This window comes from Mangifera indica, chromosome 18 (assembly GCF_011075055.1).
Source record: "Mangifera indica cultivar Alphonso chromosome 18, CATAS_Mindica_2.1, whole genome shotgun sequence".
NCBI lineage: Eukaryota > Viridiplantae > Streptophyta > Magnoliopsida > Sapindales > Anacardiaceae > Mangifera > Mangifera indica.
The window spans coordinates 8,300,678-8,317,959 of NC_058154.1; the positions used below are offsets into that span (position 1 = coordinate 8,300,678).

At 30.7% G+C, this 17,282-nt stretch overlaps 1 protein-coding gene and 1 pseudogene across 2 annotated transcripts; both read left to right on the forward strand.

Moving 5' to 3' along the window:
- Positions 1-1,573: 1,573 nt before the first annotated feature.
- On the forward strand, positions 1,574-13,343 carry LOC123201475 (ethylene receptor). 2 transcript variants are annotated; one of them, XM_044616997.1, is made up of 7 exons: positions 1,574-1,794; positions 9,731-10,679; positions 11,292-11,660; positions 11,789-12,055; positions 12,186-12,313; positions 12,508-12,699; positions 12,812-13,343. In XM_044616997.1, exons 2-7 carry the CDS (start codon positions 9,774-9,776, stop codon positions 13,167-13,169), a joined length of 2,220 nt encoding a protein of 739 aa, XP_044472932.1. In that variant the 5' UTR covers positions 1,574-1,794; positions 9,731-9,773; the 3' UTR covers positions 13,170-13,343. The 2 variants fall into 2 exon arrangements, with proteins under 2 accessions (XP_044472932.1, XP_044472933.1); XM_044616998.1 differs by lacking the exon at positions 1,574-1,794 and adding an exon at positions 7,841-7,962.
- LOC123201476 lies at positions 1,802-6,001 on the forward strand (annotated as a pseudogene).
- Positions 13,344-17,282: the final 3,939 nt, after the last annotated feature.

Sequence of the window (17,282 nt, forward strand, 5' to 3'; positions counted from 1 at the left end):
TTATTTTTTTAGCAAATTTTATTTTGTTTTCAATAATACCTCTCTTGACTAATTACGTCACCCTCTTTGCTAATTATGTCAAATTTGATATTTTTTTAACAACTTTTTCTTCCAAAACATATTATGTTTGGTAAGTTATGATTCGAAGATTCAAAAACTTATTTAAAAATTGATTAATTTTTATTCTAATACAAATTGAAATGAAAACATAAACATAAGTACGAAGAATGATACAAATGTAAGCGGATGCATATGGGTGTGTGCGGGTGCCTACAGACGTGTGTGGTATGAACGAGTGCATGCAAATGTTTCCAAATGTGAATGGATACATGCAGATGCATGCAAGTGCAAAGAAGTATGCACATACTCAAAATATATATATAAAATTAATCAATGGGTGCTTATGGGTGTATTGTGCTTCTATTTTATAGATATATATAAAATGAGTGCATATGAGCATGTTTATTTCTTCGTACCTGCTCATGTATGTTTGCATCCACACTTATTTATACGTGCTTGCATGCATTTGCATGAATTCACTTGCACTCGTATGCACTTACATGCACTCGCTCTCACTTGCATCCATTTTTTCGCATTTATATTTATTTTTTCATTTCAATCTATATTACAACACAAATTGATTTGTTTTTTAATAAGTTTTTGAATTTTTGGATCATAACTTATTAAACATAAAGTATGTTTGGAAAAAAAAGATTGTTGAAAAAAATTATACCGAATTTGACTAATTAGTAAAGAGTAGTATTATTGAAAACAAAATTAAATTTGCTTAAAAAAAGTAAAATCACTTAAAGTTTAACTAGAAAGGTTTAAACGAAAACTTTCATGTTTATTTTAATTAATATCCTACACATAAACAATAAAAGATTCACTTTGAAATTTTAACACCCCAATATATTAATACCAATTTTATTTGTCTGCATAATATCCACTTACTTTGAAGGGCGTTTGATTTGAAAAATATTTTATTATTAAAATAAAAAAATTATTGTAAAGATAAATTACTTTAAAAATGATTGAATATAAATTTATTATTATGCTTAATTAATTGATATGCATAAATAATTATTGTATTTGATTAAAAATAATAAAATAATACTAATATATTATTTTATTTATTATATAAAAGATTGATATGAATAAAAAATATATTTTATATTATTTATATTTTAATTAAAAATTAAGGGTAATTTTGTTCTAAAATTTAATAAGTAAAGATAAAATAATAATAATCATTAAAATTATTATAATAATATTTTAATATTTAAGATAAAAATAATAATCAAATTACCATACTATCTATCATATATCTATTGATAATAAAAATATTATTAAAATTTTTTATTATTTTATAAACCAAACAAATAATAAAAGTGATAAAAAATATATTACTACAGTATATTAAAAAAATATTTTTAAATTATTTTTTATTAAAAAGAAAAAAAATTTCTTAACTCTTCGGACCAAACTAATTTAACTAAGGCGGCCGGCTGTCAACTGTCTCTGATTTCAGACAGCTTGTCCACATTCACGGGCCTCAACTGTGACCATCATCGTTAAATCAACGGTGATGGGGGTAGCTGTGATGGAAGAAAAATCACAGGTGTGAAACTCTACTTAGCCGTCACGTGTTTTTTTCCCTTAGTGAAAGCCTGAAAGCTAGGCTAGCCACTTTCCTAGCAAAGAAGAAAAAAAGGTCGAAAGAGAGAAGAGACACCCCCAAAATCAAGAGCAGATCCTCGAAGTGGGTCTCATGAATTGTTCACGAGCTTCAAGGTTTGTTTTTTGCCCAGAAATTTTGATTCTTTTTTAAATTGTGATATAAAATGGTTTCATTTCTGTTCGGTTCTTGATGTAGTATGCTTGTTTTTGCCATCTGGGTTTCGTCTTGAATGACTTTATTTTTAATCCAAGTAGATTTTCTTTTGTTTTTATAAAAATCTGGGTATTGTTTTTTATTAATGGTTTTGTACAAGTTGCGTTTTCTTGTTTTCTATGTAACTGAAAATTAAGCTTTTTTTTAATCTTTCCCATTGTTTTTTGGTCAAAAATGGTATTAGAACTTGGAAGGGCAACAGTTATCTGATTTGTTTTTGTTCTTGTTGATGTAATTTGAGAAGAGAAATTCATGTGAGGATTAGAGTTTGTTTTGGGTGTCTGTTTTCTGATGATTTGAGCTTGTGGTGTATGGTTTCAAGATCATTTGAATAGTGTAATAATGTGCTTCTTATCTTAATAACATTGAGCTTTATCATATTTTATATAGAAATTGAATAAGTTCGGAAATAAAGTGAAGGAAAACAGAATGAAGAAAGGAAAATTCTTACAAATGGCCCTTTGAATGATGACCAGATATAGATGCATTCACTCATGAAAAAGGGAATCAACCCCCATTGCGAATTGGTACTTGTTGAGTATAGAATAGATTAGCTTCTCATTTTTTCTACGAACCAAACTCTTCTATTATTACTAAATAGTAAAAAAATATAACAAATATCGATCCTTTTTCCAATCCAGTCAGCTGAAAAAAGGGTGGTCCATAGCATAACTTGTTATGCCTTTCATGACTCGTTTAGGAATATCCAATTCATGGGGTGGTTGGAGTATTTTAAGAGGGACGATAACAAATCCAGGTACGTGGAGTTACGAAGGTGTAGCAAGGGTGCATATTGTATTTTTTGGCTTGTGCTTCTTGGCAGCTATTTGGCATTGGGTGTATTGGGATCTAGAAATATTTAGTGATGAACATTCAGGAAAACCTTCTTTGGAATTCATTTATTTCTCGCTGAAGTAGCTTGTTTTGGGTTTGGTGCATTTTATGTAACAGGATTGTATGGTCCTAGACTAGGAAGCATAGAAATGCACCCCAAACATTTTTGCTTTTGAAACACTTTGAAACAGGTACGAAACATTTTGGGTGTAATTTGGAAATATAAAAAAATTTGAAACGCGCTTAATTTCCTTATTTTTTAATTGATTAAAAATCAATTTAATGTGTCACTCCATAATTTCAAACTTTAACTTTAATTTCATCTCCTTTCCTCTTCGGCGTGTTATAACTCCTCTTCAGCATTTTATAACTCCTCTCCTCTTTGGTGTGTTATAAGTCATCTCTTCTTCATCTTTGGCTTCACCAACTGTCAACAAACGCTCAAATCGGTTTTGATATTAACTGTTTATTTGGGTGTCGGTGGATAGACTAAATTGGTTGAGTGCACATCTTATTATTACTAAAAAGTTGTATTTTTTTCAAGAAATACAAGTTGTATTTTTTAAAATAAAATTTGGTATTTATAAAAAAAACTCTTATATTATATTTATACGTTTCCCTACGTTTTTGTTTTCTATATTTTTGAGAAAATATGTTCCAGTGTTTTCATATCTGCGTTGTCACATTTTTGTTTCTATGCGATGTAGGTCTTGGAATATGAGTGTCCAACCCTTATGGACCTACTGGAAAGATACAAACTATAAATCTATTGTGGGGTATGGAAGGTTTTGATCCTTTTGTTCTAGGAGGAATTAACTCTCATCATTTTGCAATAGGGACATTGGGCATCTTAGCAAGCTTATTCCATCTTAGTATTCGTTCTTCTCAACATCTATACAAAGGATTACGTATGGGCAATATTAAAACCGTTCTTTCCAACATCATTGTAGTGCCTCTTTTGCAGCTTTTGTCGTTGCTGGAACTATGTAGTATGGTTCAACAACCACTCCCATCGAATTATTTTGTCCCACCCGTTATCAATGGGATTAGGGATACTTTCAACAAGAAATATATCAAAGACTTAGTGTTGGACTAGCCGAAAATCAAAGTTTATTAGAAGCTTGGTATAAAATTCCTACAAAATTAGATTTTTATGATTACATCGGAAATAATCTAGTGATAGGGAATTATTCAGAGTGGGTTCAATGGATTATGGGATGGAATAGCTGTCAGGTGGTTAGAACACCCTATCTTTGGAGATAAAGAAGGGTGTGAACTTTTTTTATGTCGTATGTCTACTTTTTTTGAAACATTTCTAAGTGTTTTGGTAGATGAAGATGGAATTGTATGAGCCAATGTTCCTTTTAGAAGGGTAGAATCGAGTATAGTGTCAAACAAGTGTAATTATTGAGTTATGTGGTGGCAAGCTGAATGGAGTGAGTTATAGTGATTTGGCTATTCCAAAAAAAGATGCTAGATGTGCTCAATTGGGTGCAATTTTGTAATTAGATCGTGCTACTTTGAAATTCGATGCTGTTTTTCATAGCAGTCTAAAGGGTTGGTTTACTTTTGGACATGCTTCGTTTGCTCTGCTTTTCATCTTTGGACACATTTGGCATGGTGCTAGAATCCTGTTCAAAGACATTTAGTTGGTATTGACCCAAATTTGGATGCTCAAGTGCAATTTGGAGCATTCTAAAAACTTGAAGATCCAAAAGGCAAATAGTTAGATGCAACATTGCCCTATTATTTTTCACTTTTGGCTTTCATTTTCAGTTTGCAATTTTGCATAAGGCATTGGAGAAATCTAGATTGAAATTGCCACCTTTTTCCTTTTCTTTGATTCTTCTATTTCTTTAATTCAAGAGATAATCCCAGATAGACAGGTATGGAAGCTATAATTGTTAACTATAATCAAATTTATGAAAGCATTGGTTTATACATTCCTCTTAGTTTTGACTTTAGGGATCATTTTTTTCGCTATCTTTTTTCTAGAACCGCCTAATGTTCCAACTAAAAAAGTGAAATGATTTTTCATTATCCCAATTGACATAATGGGCCTTGCAATATCACAATATTGGGAGGCCTGTTACGTTAACTTGGCCCTGTTTTCTTCGAATGGATCTCGTAATTGTTGAGAGGGTTGCCCAAAAGCAGTATATAAGGCATATGCTATCAAACTTATGAGTAAACCAAATATAGAGATAGCATTGTTTCCGTTCTTATATAATTTCAAGATCACAATGGATCTATGATAAGATCATTTATTTACAACAAAATGGTATACAAAGTCAACATATCTCTATGAATACTAAATCGGATTTATGGCTACACAAACTCTTAAGGGTAGTTCTAGATCTAGTCGAAGACAAATTGCTACAGGGGATTTATTGAAACCATTGAATTCAAAATAGGGTAAAGTAGATCATGGATTGGGAACTACTCTTTTGATGGGTGTCGGGATGGCTCTATTTGTGATATTCCTATCTATTAATTTGGATATATATTATTCTTCCATTTTTTTTTTTTGTAAGTAAATTTTTCAAGGTTTCACAAGTGTGATAGAAGTTCAAATCCACATTATTCTTCCATTTTACTGAATGGAATTTCACTAGATTAGAGTTACAAGAACCACAAAATCCTAGCTTTTAAATACAAAAAAGGAAGCATTTAGGTCCCAATTTTGAATCTTAGCTCTTTTTTTTGGTAGTTCAATCGCGAACCTATTAATAATACAGAGAATAGGTATTTCATCTTGATGGAGACGCTTTTATCTCATTGGATATCTATTCTAGAATTTGAAGTATTCGAACTATGATTCATACTTTATATTTAGACCTTGCAGTCAGATTCCAAAATTGGAAAAAGTTTGAAATTGAAAGAAGAAAAAATCTTTCAAATTCCCATTTCTGTTTTGATTTTGCTCAAAGAACAAGCATTTCTTTGTATTTTTAGTAAGTTTATATATTCTCCTCATTGAATAAATGATGGTCCAATGGTTCTCACTTGGGGAATTTTTGGACTTAGTTTGAAGGTTTTATTAAATCATTGTGGTTTTAGTCTAAAGCTGAGGTTTCAGTTGTTTTTTAGGGTCTTAACAAGAGAATTCCTATCAATAATAAAGAAAACAAAAGACAAACCGTATTACATGCAAATAAAAATAACAAATCAAAGAAAAAGAAATGGGTAAATTGAAGATTCAAGAGGCCTGTAACGATCAACATAAAGACAAGTGAGCCGACTTGATTTTTTGGCATTCTAATTAAAACCCCATAGCTGAGCTTTTTGGTTTTTACTTTTTCGTAGCTTTCTTTGGATAAGATTGAATCAAAAGATTAAGAAGTTTCCAATTTTCTATTATTCAATACCCCTTTCACCTAGTATTTGGGTGTTTTTGTTTGAATTGTATGAGATGAAATTCTCATATTTGGTTCTTGAAAAGGGAGTCTCCTCGGTTTACATATCTCAATAAACTTTACGATTGGTTTGAAGAATGTCTTGAATTTCAAGCAATTGCAAATGATATAACTTGCGAATATGTTCCTCCTCATGTCAACATATTTTATTGCCTAGGAGGAATTACGCATACTTCTTTTTTAGTACAAGCAGCTATGGGCTTTGCTATGACTTTTTACTATCGTCCGACTATTATAGAGGCTTTTGCTTCTGTTTAGTACAATATGATGGAAGCTAACTTTGGGTGGTTAATCTGAACGGTTAATCGACGATCAACAAGTATAATGGCCCTAATGATAATCTTGCATGTATTTTCAAAACCTCGCGAATTGACTTGGGTTGCAGGTGTGGTTCTGGCTATGTTGATCACATCTTTTGGTGTAAAAGGTTATTCTTTACCTTGGGACCAAATTGGGTATTGGGCAATCAAAATTGTTATGTGCGTACCCAAAGCAATTCTAGTAATAAGATTGCCCTTTGTAGGCTAGTGTGGGATAGTCCACCTTGACTTGTTTTTATAGTTTTCATACTTTTTACTATCGTCCAACTATAGGCCTTTTTTTAAATTGATTCACTTGTCAAATTGTAAAATATGATGATGTGTGTATCTAGGGAGTAGTCGCTTCAAAGTCAAAGTGAATTCTCCCTAGATACTTCTATTCAGTTAAATTCAGGTCCAAATATCTAAATTTTTCTGAAGGTGCAAACCGTTTCAATTTTTCAATTTTTTTATCTTTAGAAGAAATGAAATAAATTCAATTGATTTAAAACTTATTTGATTTTTCTTTTCAGTAAATCAATTGTGAAATGCTTTTTTATTTCTTTTCTAGAATGTCCAATATCTGTTTTACTTCTTCTATGTGAAAAATGTTCGATTTTCAGAAGTTTTTCTTGACTGTTGTTCAAAAGGTTGAATAATGTATGCATATTGGACTTCTTCAGACAATTATAGATTCTGGGAGACAATTATGATTGGTCAATAAAAATGGATTTCAATGCTATTTCTTTTTTTCCTTTTTTTTTTTTTAAGTTTAGCCAATTGATCATGATAAGTTAAAAAAATGTAAAATAGCCTTGTATTGATTGTACTCTAAATGTAAGTTTTATTTTGCTCCCTATAGAAAGGAATAAATAAATCAATCAAATTTCGAGAGGCTTCATGAAGTGCTTATTTAGGAGTCAAACTTCCATTTGTCCATATTTCTTGAAAAAAGGTCTCTTGTTTTTCATTTCCATTTCCTAACAAATGAATCCTATGATTTGTATTTCAAACACACATGAATGCAACATCTATGGGACAACTCCCGTCTTGAAAGTTATTTGGCGTTTTTATATTATTATATCCTTGATTTCTCTTGATTTGTAATCCAATACACAAATCAGTTGGTTTCGTTAGACTAGCTATATGTTGCGTAATATCAATGATTTCTACAGAAGGTGATAAGAGGATATCTTGAGCAGTTACATATCCAAGACCTTTGACACTAATAAGCATGTCACGAGTGCCGTATGTATTACTTCTCAATACAATTTCTTTCAAGTTCATTAAAATTTCATGTACTAATTCTTGAATGCCTACTATGGTAGAATATTCATGTGGAATTTTCTCAGATTTTACTGATGTAATACATGTTCCTCTTGTTTCTCCAAGCAAAGCTCTTCACATTGCAATGCCTATTGTGTTTATTGTGTCGGCTTAACCTTTCATAAGTGGAGACAGAACAAAACATCCATAATAAAGACGTTTACTGTCTGCTCTTGATTCAACACACGTTCAAGTAGGGACTTTTACTTTCTATCGAACCATAGTAATATTATTTGATTAGATCTTTGAGTCATTTATTCTCTGGAAATTTCTTCAATGTTTATTTATACACCTGTCTTTTTTTAGGGGATTTGTAGCCATTATGTGGCATAGGGGTTACATCCCGTACGAACTTAAAAATATACCACTTTTATGAATAGCTTGTAATGTTGCATCTCTTTTGAGACTTGGACCTTTTATCATGACCTCCGCTTGTTGCATACCTTGATCTGTTGCTGCTCACTGCTACTCTAATAGCATTTCCTGTTGTGGTTTGAGCAACAAAGAGTGCACCTTTTCTTATACCCCTGAATCCACAAGTCCTAACGGAAGACCAAGAAATCACCTGCCTCATACATTTGTTATAGTCGCAATGGTGTTGTTAAACTTGCTTGAACATGAATAATGCCTTTTGGTATTTGACATGTACTTTTACGTGAACCAATCTGTCCAGTCCTACATGAAACACTTTTTGATATAGATTTTGCTGTATTTTATCATTTCATAAATACAAGTCAAATGTATCTTTTATGTTGATTTGTTCACCTGTTCCTTTTGAGAGTCCCTTTTGGAAAGAGTATCCTTGTCTTTGTTTATGTCTCAAGTTGGAATAAATCACTATAATGCGTCCTCCCCTACAGATCAGTTGACATCTTTCACAAATTTTACCAACCGGGACCCTTATTTGCATAGTAGGTATTCCTTAACTGAATTGCGAACCTACTTATTGGAAGAAAATCAGTTTGTTGAAATTTTTGAACAGTGACTTGTATCCCCATGAAAGGAATGTTGAAAAACCACCTAATCATTCAAATCCTTCTTGTGGAGTTTATAACGCCCTCCATTTGTGAACTATAGCAACTTACTTCAATTTTGACTCTTTTGGCTCTATCTCCAGGTAGTACCCAAAAATGAGTGTGTTGAACTCTTTCTGAAACATAACTCGGAGCATACCATTGGGAAGTGCTTCAGTAATTAAACCTACATGAATCCATTCATTTTTTTCTTTTCATTCCTCGCAAAACCCCTTAAAGTTTCAACTAATGTAGGAGTGATGTTAGACAACTTGTCTTTTTTCCTTTACTTTTTTTTCAAAACACAAATTGGGAAGTTCCAGATATAATTCAGGTACCAGAAAGATTACCATATATAACAATAAATTTCTCTGCCGATTCTTTCTAGTCGAGCTGCACAGTGTCATTTTACCCTGAGAAGCAGAGAGAATTACAATGCCCATCCTGTCTAAGATTCTCAGAATTCATTGATTGTTCGAATAGATTTGGGGACTAGGGTGATTGATTCATTTTAAATTAAAATTGTTTCTATATGGTCTTTTCCTATTCCTTCTATGTCATAGGGACAAAAAAGATTTGTTGTTTTCCACAAGTTTCCTTACGTTTTCGAGAAAACCCTCTAGTCAAAGTATTTTAACAATGTTTTTGGTGATGTTAGTAGATGCTATTTGAACCGTTCCTTTTCTATCCATGTCAACATTTCGTATATAAGTTATTATATCAGCAATGGGGTTTTGAAAACTGAGACTATGAATGAAGCTTGTGTTTGGTGTGGTCAAAATATGTTCTGTTGAAGACCATATAAGCTTGTGAATCAGGGTTAATAGAATTGCTGTTTCTATATTTGGTCTTCAAGTAATCATTTTTAAGTGATGTTGAGTTGAGTTTCTGCTGTTTCTTAAGTGTTTTTTAGGTGAATTGTTTTAACTGTTGTGCCTTGTGTTGCAGGCATGTAAAGGAGTAAGTAACCAGCTGAGGTGGTTCAATCAAGATGGAGTCTTGCAACTGCATTGAGCCACAATGGCCAGCTGATGAATTGTTGATGAAGTATCAATATATTTCGGATTTCTTCATTGCACTTGCTTATTTTTCGATTCCTCTAGAGCTGATCTACTTTGTGAAGAAATCTGCTGTGTTTCCATATAGATGGGTCCTTGTGCAGTTTGGTGCTTTCATAGTTTTGTGTGGGGCAACACATCTTATTAACTTGTGGACTTTTGGTATGCATTCAAGAACTGTGGCAATAGTAATGACCACTGCTAAGGTTTTCACTGCTGCTGTGTCTTGTGCGACGGCCCTTATGCTCGTGCATATAATTCCTGATCTGTTAAGTGTTAAAACAAGAGAACTATTTTTGAAAAACAAGGCTGCAGAACTTGATAGAGAAATGGGCCTGATCCGCACACAAGAAGAAACCGGTCGGCATGTTAGGATGTTGACGCATGAGATCAGAAGCACTTTGGATAGACATACCATACTAAAGACCACTCTTGTCGAATTGGGAAGAACTTTGGCACTGGAAGAGTGTGCCTTATGGATGCCGACGCAAACTGGTTTAGAGCTTCAACTCTCATACACACTTCGTCAACAGAATCCTGTTGGGTATACTGTGCCCATCCAACTTCCTGTGATCAGTCAAGTATTCACCAGCAATCATGCAGTAAAGATATCACCAAATTGTCCAGTGGCTAGGTTAAGGCCTCTTGCAGGAAAATATATGCCTGGCGAGGTGGTTGCTGTTCGTGTTCCACTCCTACATCTATTAAATTTTCAAATTAATGATTGGCCAGAACTTTCTACAAAACGCTATGCTTTGATGGTTTTGATGCTTCCCTCAGATAGTGCAAGGCAGTGGCATGTCCATGAGTTGGAACTTGTTGAAGTGGTTGCTGATCAGGTTATAAAATTTGTTTACCTTGTGGACCTATTTCTTATCTTTCCTTCTAGGGGCTTACCTTACTTTGATGCCTATTTATATTTTTTTTAACACATATACTGAACTATTGAGAAAATGCTCGTTCTTCATAATGTTGTTGAACATGAAATACAATGGTGGGGTAGTACCACTACTAATACCAGCATTCCCATTTCTCTCAGTGGTAAGCAATATGTTACTTTCGTTACGTTTCCATTAAACTAAGAAATTTGAGTATATAGATAAAGGCCTTGTGATAGTACATAAGTTTTAACAGCATAATCATGCTATGCACCAGTCAAAATGTGTGCCCTCTTAGTTCTCTTAATTCAATCTTTATAATTTTATCTTACCCTCTAAAAGAATGAATGAAAAGAAATTATGTCCAATAACTTAATCATATGTTTTTTAACCAACAAAAGAGAATGTGTCTGACATCATAACCATGTGCATAAATTAAGTTTTTTGTGTCACAACTGAGTGCAATATTTAACTTGGATTACTTTAATTACCGAAAAAAAGAATTTTAACTTGGATTGTTTTATATGACAGTATTTAAAGGAGCTTATTTATAGAATTTCATGACTTATCCAGGTGGCTGTTGCTCTTTCACATGCTGCCATCTTAGAGGAGTCAATGAGAGCAAGGGATCTTCTTGTGGTGCAGAATATCGCGCTTGACCGTGCCAGAAGAGAAGCAGAAACAGCCATTTGTGCTCGTAATGATTTCCTGTCTGTTATGAACCATGAAATGAGAACTCCAATGCATGCGATCATTGCCCTTTCTTCTTTACTGCAAGAAACTGAGTTGACCCCTGAGCAGCGACTGATGGTTGAAACAATTCTTAAGAGCGGTAATCTCTTAGCTACTCTAATAAATGATGTATTAGATCTTTCAAGGCTTGAAGATGGTAGCCTACAACTTCAACTTGGAACTTTTAACCTTCATGCTGTATTTAAAGAGGTAGGTTTATGAATTTTTCTGTTTATAAAGAGTCTAGATTGTCTTGTGACTATGAGGAAGCACATATAAATTCTTAAATTGCTGAATATGGTTGTTTGCTGTTGTAATGTGCTTATTTCTCATTACAGGTGCTTAATCTGATCAAGCCTATTGCATCAGTCAAGAAGTTGCTTGTTGCATTGAATTTGGCTCCTGATCTTCCTGAATATGCTGTTGGCGATGAAAAACGCTTTATGCAAACTCTCTTAAATGTTGTTGGTAATGCTGTGAAATTCACAAAAGAGGGCAACATCTTAATCACTGCTTTTGTTGCAAAATCAGAATCTTTTCTAGATTCTCAAACCCCAGAGTTCTTCCCAGTGCCAAGTGATAATCATTTTTATCTGCGTGTACAGGTCGGTTTCTGTGATGATAATTTGGAAGCCTTTTGTCTTAGGATGCTCAGTAATTTAGATGTAGAAGTTAAATACTTACATTACTTCGTCTTTTGTGTTAAATACTTATATTACTTCCCTTTTTGTGTAGGTTAAAGATTCAGGATCAGGCATTAGCCCCCAAGATATTCCCAAGTTATTTACAAAGTTTGCTCAAAATCAATCAATAGCAACCAGAAATTCCCATGGCAGTGGACTTGGCCTTGCTATTTGTAAGAGGTATTATGTTGTTGAAATTTTACCATGTATAACTTTCATTTCATGTATCATCTGCCGTAAATTAGACGTAGCTCTCCCAATTGTTTGGTTTGATAATTTTCGTAATTTGAGTGTAAATTCTTTCAAGGATGATTAAATCACTGGTTAACAAATACACATCTGCTATGTTTTTAACCATTGTACTATTTGACCAGGTTTGTTAATCTTATGGAGGGACATATTTGGATTGAAAGTGAAGGCCTCGGCAAGGGATGCACTGCTGTCTTTGTTGTGAAACTTGGGATCCCAGAGAGCTCGAATGAATCTAAGCTCTCTTTCATGCCGAAAATGTCAGGACCACAGACAAATTTTACAGGTCTCAAAGTTCTTGTCCTGGATGATAACGGGTCTGTAACAGTGCAATCCTTTTATCCGTCAGTTTAATTTGGAGATTTGTTACTAAATATTTTCAACAGGCCACGCCATGCAATTGAATGTTGAAAGCATTTTGTTATACAGAGTTAGCAGGTCAGTGACAAAAGGGCTTTTGGTGCACCTGGGATGTGATGTGATGACGGTTGGCTCGAGCGAGGAGTGCCTACATGTTGTATCTCAGGAACACAAGGTGGTCTTCATGGATGTCGGCATACCTGGTATAGATGGTTATGAAGTTGCTGTCCACATACACCAAAAGTTTACAAGGCGTCATGAAAGGCCATTAATAGTAGCGCTGACTGGAAATACTGACAAAATAACCAAGGAGAATTGCATGAGTGTTGGAATGGATGGGGTTATATTGAAACCCGTTTCGCTAGAAAAAATGAGGAGCGTTTTATTAGGCCTTTTGGAGCACCGGGTTCTATTTGAGGCCATATAAGCGCAGAGGAGCAAGCTGCCGGATGCCATTGAGCCTGGAAAAAAATAGTACAGGTAATGCATGTTTTTCTCTAGAGATATTTAGTTTTGTGTACATACCCAGATGGCGTTTTAGACCATTGGAGTGATTTGAGTGATGACAAATCACAAGAAATTCGAAAAGCAACTTTATGCATTTGACTTCTGCAATTTGCCATTACAATAGGCGGAGAATTTTCACAGTTATGTGCAAATTTTTGGCTATTGTTTTTATTTTGGGATGCAAACTTAATTGGTCTTAAGTGTTACCTGGGACTTTAACACACCAAAATAGATGGTGCAATGTATTTTGACTATCGATATATTATCAGATGAACAATGTTATAATTACACATTTAGAACAAATAAAATAAATAAATATATAGAGATTATATCATTATATGATTAGATATATCTTTATCTTTATTTTAAAATCATCTAATCGAATAATTATACCTCATCTGTATATATATTTTGTATATTTAAAATGTGTTCATAATTTTATTGTTATTAGATAATAAGTTGGGAAGTGAATAATATCAAATCCAAGTTTAAAATTCATCACAAAAATTTTAACATCAATCAAAAGCTTCTATGGATGATGTTGAAATTCCATCCTGTTAATAATTATAATTGTTTGATTCAATGGTTAACTTGAATGACATCATAATCGTAGAACAGGGATATTTATGTAAATCCAAACTTAAGTTAAAGGATAAAATTGTAAAATTATTTTACTTGGTAAATTTTAGGATAATAAAATTTTATGTATGAAAAACAATATGTTATAATGTGATTGAATATTATTTTATTATTAATTTTTAATTATTCAATTATAAAATGATACGTTATTATTTATATATATAATATTACTCATCTAATTATATGCATAAACTAATTACAATTTTTCTTAGTTGAATTTTAAGGATGTAATATATATATATATTCCCAAAAGGGTATTCATGGCTTGTATAATCAAATTTTTAATAAAATTATATATATAAATAATATACATAATTTTATATATAAATAATAATAATAATTATTATTATTATATAATTAAATATTATTTTATATCTAATTTAAAATTATTTAATTACATAATCATATATTATTATTTATATATATATATTATAAACAATAAATTGTTTAAAAAAAGCAAGTGGAGTGGCCGTCCTTCAGGAACCCACCTGCCCATTCAACTCAAAAATATTCTTAACTTTAATTAAATTATTATTATAATTAAAATAATGACAAGTCATTGGATTTATTAGCATTTCATAATGGGAATTGGGATTACAAAATTGACATATTTCCCCATTTGGAGACTTCTTCAAATCCTGTAACTTCAATTAATAGTGAAAAAAAGTTTAAAAAATAGAAGAAACAATTAATTTATTAAAAGAGTAAAAAAAAAAAATTATAAGTTTATTTTATTTTTTAAATTTAAGGCTTTTACAAATAGGTAAATAAATTCATATTAGATTTAAAAAAAAAAAGATAAAATATCATTCATGATTTGGTTGTTTTAATTTTGATATTATAGTTAATTTGATTTATTTTTAGAAAACCTAAATCTAAATCTAAAACATTATTTTTATAAATAAACCATAAAAAAAAATTAAAAAATAGCAATTACTAATATCTAATAATTATTAAAATACCTTGAAACTTGAATTTTCTAGATAGAATGAAAACTAATAATTGGTATTATTAAATTAATGATCAATCATTTATGATAATTTAAATGAAATCAAGCATATAGAAAAGAATATAGATGAGATTATAATAATATATTTGAAGAAAGAGTGAAGATTAATTTAGTAAATATTAATAGAAAAAAGAAAAGAAAAGAAAAGGAATATAGAATAGAACCTAATGCCAACCATTTTAATAAAATATTCCTTCTTATTTCAATTTTTCAGCCACTTAAAAAATATAAAAGGATTGGTCCAATATGATTAATGAATAATTAATAAAAGTAGACATCAATTTCAAGGGCACATGTTAAATTCCCAGTCAATCTTGTTTGTACTCTCTAGGGAGGAACAAAAAAAAAAAAAAAAAATTATTAACTGAAAAAGGATATTTTTTGGAAATTGTTAACTCAACAAAAGTTGTTTTTGTTTGTGGGTTTTTTTTAATAATAATAAAATTATATATAAAAATAAATTATATAAATTTATTTATACAAAATAATATAATAATTTATAATTAAGTGATATAATTTTTTATTTTAAAATTACTTAATTAAAGACATAAAAATTAGATTATATGAATAAATTTATATAATTTATTTGTATATATACAATTATTTATTTAATAAACTATATTGGTAAAAAATCAACAAAGAAGACAAATAAATCTTCTTTTAATGATTGAATACTAATTTGCTATCTAATTATAACCATTAGTAATATACACTCCATTATTCCTTAATTATCATAATTAGCATATTATACTATAATCTTCCTTTTACTTCTAACAAAAATTAATTTTTGTTTACATATTAGTATAAATAACTTAAGTAGTAAAATGATATTTTGTTATTTACCATTTTAATAATTATAACATTTTGAAGATTCACGATCTTTTTATATTGATATATTTAAATTTTATAAACCTTTTATCCATGAAAAAAAAAAATAAAAAAGACTACAGTTAATATATATGATTTTGCATAAAAAATTTACTTTATAGAAAATTAATTTAAATATATATAATTTACTTCATTTCAAATTTCTACTTTATTTGCAAATTAGAGCATGTATAAAACATAACTCAAACTAATATACAACAAAAATCTTAATTTAAATGACTATAAATTCATAAATTAACTATTTTCCATTCGAACGAAGCCTAAATAACAAATTGTCATTCTTGAAGTTAAATGATTGTATTTTCACCTTCCATCGAAAGTTAAATATTAATTTTAACAATAAAATAGTATTTTTGTTAATATATAAAATATAAAAATATTATAGAATTAACATCATTTACACTATTAAAATACAAAGAAATTCTATTTCCTTTCACAAACTTAAAAATTTATTATTTAAACCCTAATTTTAACTTTGATAATTTCCAAACTCATAATTGCATCAATAACGATTGAAATTAGGGTTAGAATCACGTCAAAATGGTATAATTTAGTCATTAGTATATTAAAATGATACCATTCAATCGAAATCACATTATCTCAGTATAATTCTAATTTTGGTGCAATTCTAATTAAAATTACACTAAAATAGTGTAATTTCTGTGCAATTTTAATAGGAATCACATTATTTAAATAAGAATTGCATTAGTTTAATGCAATTAAAGGTTATCAATGGTGAATCAAATATATTCAAGTTTGATTGTATTTTAAAAATCAATAAATAATTTCATTTAATTCACAAGATTTTATTATTATAAGAAAGTTTTTTTCTCACACTATTTGATTGTTGATTACTACTACATATTTTGTATAAGGATATTATAGTACAATTGACAATGATTATGCATAAGGATATTGGAATGATATAACAATGCATTGTGATTCCTCGTGTCCAACGTATTAAGGCCAGTCAATTAGTAGACCACCAACTCATAAGTATAGCTAATCTTGTGACATGGTTTAAGGTCTTTTGACTCTTCTTGGGTTATATCTTTACAAGTCTTTAGCAAATTGATTCGTGTATTTCTATGGATAGGTCTGTCAAATATATATATATATATATATAAAATTTGTAATTACTTATTAGCTTTTTAATAAATTATGTCGCTAACTTATGGGTCTTCCTCTCATAGACTTGGGACTGTGCTACAAACCATTCTTACCTTCTTGATATGTTTATGATAGATAGATCATATAAAAATTAATAATAAAGAAAAATACATGGTCATAGGAATGAGTATCCCGAACAAACCGAAATAGCAGTTACGGGATGACGATGCCAAAAGCAAAATGTGAATTGGTTTTATTGAATATTGAGATAGACAAACCGCAAGAGCCTTTACAATTTTTGTTTGTTCTACGACGTGTAAGTGTTGAATTATCAAAACCTACTTGGTGGCTGAAGTCATCTCTACGTTAGCTGTCCTTCTCCCCATT